The 7500-nt window shown below is 37.9% G+C and overlaps 1 protein-coding gene across 2 annotated transcripts in view; it reads left to right on the top strand.

Moving 5' to 3' along the window:
* The window catches only part of FIGN (fidgetin, microtubule severing factor), a 139269-nt gene that overhangs the window by 130993 nt on the left and 776 nt on the right, over positions 1–7500 (top strand). For both annotated transcript variants that reach the window (XM_055123407.1, XM_055123406.1), the window contains one exon: positions 1–7500. This exon is cut by the window's left edge and continues 989 nt beyond it; it is cut by the window's right edge and continues 776 nt beyond it. In XM_055123407.1, the coding sequence (XP_054979382.1) occupies positions 1–1266 (1266 nt within the window). In that variant the 3' untranslated portion in view covers positions 1267–7500.

The following is a 7500-nucleotide window of genomic DNA, read 5'->3' as shown; positions in this document are numbered from 1 at the left end:
GGCCAACAGAGATCTACACAGAGTCCTATGTACAGAATGCCCGACAACAGCATTTCAAACTCAAATCGGGGGAATGGCTTTGACAGAAGTGCTGAAACATCATCCTTAGCATTTAAGCCAACGAAGCAGCTAATGTCCTCTGAACAGCAAAGGAAATTCAGCAGCCAGTCTAGTAGGGCTCTGACCCCTCCTTCCTACAGTACTGCTAAAAATTCATTGGGCTCGAGATCCAGTGAATCCTTTGGGAAGTACACATCGCCAGTAATGAGTGAGCATGGGGACGAGCACCGGCAGCTCCTCTCTCACCCAATGCAAGGCCCTGGACTCCGTGCAGCTACCTCATCCAACCACTCTGTGGACGAGCAACTGAAGAATACTGACACACACCTCATTGACCTGGTAACCAATGAGATTATCACCCAAGGACCACCGGTGGACTGGAATGACATTGCTGGCCTTGACCTGGTAAAGGCTGTCATTAAAGAGGAGGTTTTATGGCCAGTGCTGAGGTCAGATGCATTCAGTGGACTGACAGCCTTACCTCGGAGCATCCTTTTATTTGGACCTCGGGGAACAGGCAAAACATTATTGGGCAGATGCATAGCTAGTCAGTTGGGGGCCACCTTTTTCAAAATCGCGGGCTCTGGACTAGTTGCCAAGTGGGTAGGGGAAGCAGAGAAAATCATCCATGCCTCTTTCCTTGTGGCCAGGTGTCGCCAGCCCTCAGTCATTTTTGTCAGTGACATTGACATGCTTCTCTCCTCTCAAGTGAATGAGGAACACAGTCCAGTCAGTCGGGTGAGAACCGAATTTCTGATGCAGCTGGACACTGTACTAACTTCGGCTGAGGACCAAATCGTAGTCATTTGTGCCACCAGTAAACCTGAAGAAATAGATGAATCTCTTCGGAGGTACTTCATGAAACGACTTTTAATCCCACTTCCTGACAGCACAGCGAGGCACCAGATAATAGTACAACTGCTCTCACAGCACAATTACTGTCTCAATGACAAGGAGTTTGCACTGCTCGTCCAGCGCACAGAAGGCTTTTCTGGACTAGACGTGGCTCATTTGTGTCAGGAAGCAGCAGTGGGCCCCCTCCACACCATGCCAGCCACAGACCTTTCAGCCATTATGCCCAGCCAGTTGAGGCCCGTTACGTATCAAGACTTTGAAAATGCTTTCTGCAAGATTCAGCCTAGCATATCTCAAAAAGAGCTTGATATGTATATTGAATGGAACAAAATGTTTGGTTGCAGTCAGTGATGACTTCTTTAAAAATAAATGTCATGAATGTTGGCACACACACATAAAACCTGCTACATAGGGTATAGAGCCCCTTTCCAGTAGTGTTTAAATTGCAAAGGGTACTGGGGAAAGATGACAAATAAGTTGCATATTTAGAGTCAGGGTAGATTTGGAGGAAAAATTGCATCAAGTGAGAGATTCAGATTTGAATGCCCCAGATGACAGAAAGCATCTGTTGATGCTCAGTTCAGTTCAAGCTAGACAACACTCACCAAGGAGCAAGGTGCAAGTGTGTTGATTTCAGAAGGACATGAACCTCGTGTGTTGATTCCATTCTGCTGTTCTCGAGATTTAGTTGCTGTCAAGTGCCTGGAGTGGTGCTTTATTTTTTGTTTGCCTCACAATTACATTGGTGGCATGTGCTAATATAAAGAGCTTTAACTTCAAACATTATTGGACTAAAGAGATGAACGGTTGTGTTACTACAGAAAACCAGATTTTTGCCATTTTAAGAGCAACAGTATTCCTCAATCCTGTCTGTTCTGCAGTATTAAACTAAGAACAGGTAAAACAGGGTAACGGTAATCTGGACCTTAATTTCTGCAGTTCATTTCTTTTAATGTTCTTGTCTGCAAAAACTCAGGAAAGCGATTGTGATTTGTACAGTACCTCAAAGGAATGTGTTGAAAGCACTATGTACTGCTGAGAGTAATGGGATAGGCTCAATGTTACTTTATATTAAAAATGTATGTTTACCTCAACAATTGGAAAATCGCAAGGAAAATTTCTTTGAATGTATCCTGAAAAATACTGATGTGTGGTTCAACTGAATATGTACAATTTAAAATAGAAATGGAAGAATTTAAACAAAAATGGTCTTTTACTAATTTGCGGGAATTAACCAGAGCAGAATAATTCTTTCTGTCAATAACTGCAAAAGTTCCTCGTACATTGCTCCTTGATATTAAGTGAAACTGTTCTTAAAAGGTACACTGGTTAATGGAAAGCTACTTTATTCAGTTTGTGTTAGTGTCTAGAACTGTCAGCCACAAGACCTGTTTCAGACCCTGAAAGTCACAGTACCTGAAAACTAGGACTGCCTTTTACCGCATTAGGGGTGCTGGTGGTGGTGGTGGTGGTTTGCAAGTTCTCTCTTGAAACTGCTGGGAATGGTGTCATTCTATTCACTAATCTAGTATATAGGCTTGCTGTGCTGTTTGATAGAATGCAAAAGATTGCAACCAAACAAACCAACAAACACACACACATACACTGCGTGTATATATATGATATATACATATATATCTATACATACACATATATGTACATCCACAAAGAATGTCTTCATCCCCTTCTTTTTGACTCCTTTCTTGTCAGTGCAATTTTGCTTCTCATTTTGAAATCTTCTGGGCTGTAGTGCTCCCACATTCATTTCTACCTCAGTTTTATTACCTTTCTCTTAAAAAAGCAAAAAAAAACAAAAAAGTTTGAAAAAAATTGAAAGTGAACACACAACATATACACAGTATAGCTTCCCAAATATGGTACTTTTTTCTTTCCTTCTGTCTCCGTAAATGTAGTTTCTAGAAATATCCATCTTCATGCTTCCTTCCAACTCGGTTCCTCCACTACCAAATATTCTATGTGGTAGGTATGTTTCATCATTCCTCTCTTCTCTCGCTCCCCACCATGTTGTTCTTTGTATCCTTTAATGCTTTGTGTGCAACTTTTCATTGCTAGCTGGCTGACATTCGGCAGAGCTTCTGAACAGACACAGTGTGGGCTGTAGCTTTCCAAAGCTTCTGCCTGTGCATAAGCAGAACAGCCTGGCTTTTGAATGTGATTTTCTTGTTGTTGTTTTTTTCCTCTTTCCTTTTCTTTTTTCCCTTTTCTCTCTTTTTTTCTTTTTTCTTTTTTTAAAGTGGAATGAGGAATGCAGTAACAAGACTTGCAAAGCACTGGCATTTTATGTAATCAAAAAGTGATGTACTTTTTTTTTTAAAGAATCTTTAAATAAATGCAATGAGAAGCCCCAAGAAATGTCTTGACGTTATTGTTTTTTATAACTTTAAAAAAAATTTATTGATTTCACCCACAGTGTCAAATTATTTGAAATGCTCAACATAGGGAAAGCTGTGAAAAACTTCATATTTATGACATTTTACACTATTTGATTACTTTCTTATTTTTTTTTTCATTTTCCATATTGGTATACACTAAGAGAATGGGCCACAGTTTAATTTATTATGACACTCTGTCAATTGAAATCGAGCTTAAATATTAAATATTCTATAGTTAAGAGCAGTGCCTTTATAAAGGATACAAAAAATAATTTTTAAGGATGTCCTCTGCGTTTTACCATGAAAAATGCTACAATCATGTTCTAGTCTTACCCTGCACAACCCTTGTTTTAAAGAAATTCTAATTTCCCCATTAACTTATAGATTCATATTGATCTCACTGACAAATTTACTTTTGCACACTGCTGACCTATTTTCTGTCTTTAGACATTACATTTTATTTCTGCCAACATGCTGTGTTCACTTGAAAGCGACTGGCAAGTTTTGACAAACCCAGTCTTATTTAGACAACTTTGGAAAATCCAATATTGACCCACATTTTTGTGTGGCTCTTAATAGTCAATGCCAAATATATGACTGCACTATTGTGGTTTACCCTCATTTAGGAAACGGAAGATAAATTAAAGTCATGCATACTGGCTTTTTAGCTTTAAATGACTTAAAAATTACTTTTGAGATATTATTGGTCAGAACTCCATGAAGTTAGGCAGAAGCCGATGTTGTGTGTGAACTTCATTTAGCCTTATGACTCTTGCGATTTGGTCTGCTAGGAAATTGGGCCTGCTGCAGAAATGAAGATCTGTTAGGGGAGATAGGCTGACCTTTGAGTAGAACGGTGCCCTCTTGTGATTCTTTGATTCTGCTCAGTAGCATTAGGAGCTATTCTATGGCCTAGACTAATAATCAGCTCTTTTGTGACCCATCCCTCTGAGCAGGGGGATAGGAAACCACATCGTCAGAAGTGAATGTGTACAGTCAGTGATAGTAGAACTCAGTAATCCAGGTTTCATACTGATGGCATCTTCTGACTGCTAAATTTTTGCACGAGGCAACTAATGAAGGTAAGGTAATGAGCCCGTCCAAACCCTTCGCTGTCTAGCCAGAAGACTGAGCCTGTTCATTTAACAGCCCCTAATTCTCTTCTTCACAACTGCAAATAACATTTCCAATGAGGACTAAAAAAAGAAGTGAAGGAAACTACTTCAGTAGAAGGATCAATAGAAATTCAAGAGGCAGTTCATAATGACCTTATGTGTGACACAAATGGAAATACTCTACTCTGCTGGCATGCTTCTCACCAAAATATTTAGAACATTAGTGACAATATGGAAAACTTTGCTGACTGAGCTGATCAATGGAATGTGAAGGCAGTATACTTTAAGGCTATTTACTTTCACACAGAATGTTTATCTATTAGTCAGTTTGTATTCTACTCAAATGCAGATAGACGGGTATAATGTTTTCTTGTGCATTTGAAACCTATCAAGGAGAAAATAAACCATTCCACTAAAATACATAGGCCAAACACCATCTGGGCAAGTGATAAAAGCTATCCAGAGGCTATGCTATGTAAAGTAGCAAGGTCAATTTACATGGGTTGCATAGTACTTGGCTATGCAGTTTTCAAAAGAATACATCCCCCCCAAAAAAAGTCCAAATTAATTCCTGCAATAGGTTCTTGTAAATTTAAATATATTTGTGGGTTGGAAAATATGTTTTAGAGGCATTTAGAATTTCTTTTCCTGAAAATGTGTCCATCCAAATATAAGCAGAAAGATACTTCTGTCATCTCATTCTCAAGTTTCTTAGCAAGCATCAGGTTTCATGATCGTGGAAACAGTATTTTTCAAAGTAAAAGGGACACAGTTTGTTGAACTATTGAGACCACTAAAGTAAAGTTCTAATATATATATAAATATATATAGTGTGTATGTTTGTGTGTGCATATATGTGTGCAATTTTCACCACCACTTAAACTAACATCTCCTTTTTATTTGCCAGAAGCAACTGATTACTTTTACTCATGTTCAGAGATATATGTGACTACTTTACAGTTCTATGTTTCAGGGTTTTTTTTTCTTTTGAAACGTAAACTCATCATTTGTTGAACCACCTGCAGATTTCCCTATAAAGCACATTAGCAAACTTAAGCTATTACTATTTCAGAATTTAAAACCAGCTATACTTGTGACTAACTAACACCATGAACTGAAACTCACACTCTGCTAAGACCTCTGGTTGACATTCGATTTTGAACCTGCCAGATGCATTTGTGTGAACCAGGGATACTGCATCTTTAATGAACAAGTCTCTCCACTTTCCCCTGTTTTTAAATACAACACAAGCAGTGTAGCACTAGGCACTGCAATTGTCAAAGACAATTAGACTGAAAGCAGGAAAATTTCACCTCCCTGTCTCAGTGATATGTAGAATGTCGGCAGCATGGGTCAGCCTTGCCAGAGAGTTGTGTAAGAATATATGAATCAGTTCTATAGAATGTTAAATATTTATAAAATCGTCTGTAGTACACCAAGGTTGGGAGCACATTCATTCTTTCTTGTTGTCTTCTGGTACAAAGACAAAACAAAACAAAACAAAAAAAAACAGGAGTTTATTTCTAGGCCTAAAACTCTTTTTTTTTTTTAATACCTCTCTCACATTCTCTAATTCTTCTGTCTCTGCTTCCTCTCAGCCACTTTTTCCTTCCTCCCGTGTGTGTCTGTGTGTGTGTGTGTGTGTGCGCGCGCGCGCTCGTGCACGCGTGCATATGTCACGTGCATGTATGTGTTTCTTTGTGGATTATATACAGTTGCTAGAGAATATTCATTTCTTTTTTCCTTTTTTCATCTAACATATTCAAATGTTGTTCTTTATAACCATTTCTACCTCATTGCTACATATTGTAAATGTAGTATTTATTTGTTGTCTTTTTTTGAATGTCATGCATTTCCTAAGAAAAAGACTTGTCCTTGAACTTGAACAGTCTACCTCAGAAAGACTGTCTTTACACTGAACAGTATTAGCAACCTAAATGAGAAGATGCATTAGCGAAGTGTGGCAGGGTAGATAATGTAGGAGTACTTGGGATACTGATGGACTTTTAATTGTACTCATAACACAGGACTGCTTAAAAGAACTTAAAATTATGCACTGTTTAGATCTTCATCAATATCCTACTTGGACATAATATACTGAAAACAGCTCTATTTCTATATGTTCTTCTTTGAGAAATATGTTAGCATTCCCAAGTACTTTACACTGGCAATCTGGCTACTTAAAACAAGCAAAGTAAACAAGATTTCTTTGGTTTGTTTTGTTTCGTTTTTGGGCCTTTCCCCCCTATCTGGCCTGGCAAACACAAATACTAGATTTTAGTAATGATTCATTTATTTTTAAATACAGTCTTTACTGATTTTTTAAAGGCCTTCAGTTTAATTCTGTGACTCCTGATAAAATTAATTTTTTAAAGCAATGCAGCTACAAGGACCTGCATCACACTGAAAATAAACCAAAAACTTTAAAATGGCACTTCCCAAAGGAATTACCAACATGGAGTCATGGGTGCTTAAGAGTTCCGTAACAAAGCATTTTGTTTCTGATTTTCTTTATAACGTGTATTTGTCAGTTGAAGTAATTGTACAATTAATGGCACATCAGATTACTCTGTATGAAGTGTTTTATGCTTTACTATTTATTTTAGAATTCATTCTTTTTCTTCACCAGCTCAATATTACAGTAGCAAAGGAACACTTACTTTAAAAAATACCGAAAGGGGTTTCCACCACCCACCCAATCCTGAATGGACTTTTGAAGTTGCTTGTCAGCAAATTGTGGATATTTTACAAAAGCAAATGAACTGTGACAATCCACAACTCCCACAGATGTGAATTCAGAAATGCATCTGAAACTCCCGGTATGCCTGACAATCTATTCTTTAAGTTTCATTAACAAAGTGGCATCGAATCCTTTCACTTACAATTCCTTGCAGGAATGTATTGTCTAGAGGCTGTCTAGTAGTGATTAAGAGAGGGGTTTTGTTTTGTTTTGTTTGTTTACTGTATTAGGTGAGGAATGCCATATTTCTTGTCAGCTAACAGTACTTGTTTGAGACAGAAATTTAAAAAGAGAAAAAGAAACCTAACTAATTAAAATTTCTGTGCACTTTGCTTCC

Source organism: Sorex araneus, chromosome X, assembly GCF_027595985.1.
Source record: "Sorex araneus isolate mSorAra2 chromosome X, mSorAra2.pri, whole genome shotgun sequence".
Lineage (NCBI taxonomy): Eukaryota > Metazoa > Chordata > Mammalia > Eulipotyphla > Soricidae > Sorex > Sorex araneus.
The sequence above is the reverse complement of the archived record's forward strand: the minus strand, read 5'-3'. Positions and strand labels throughout refer to the sequence as shown.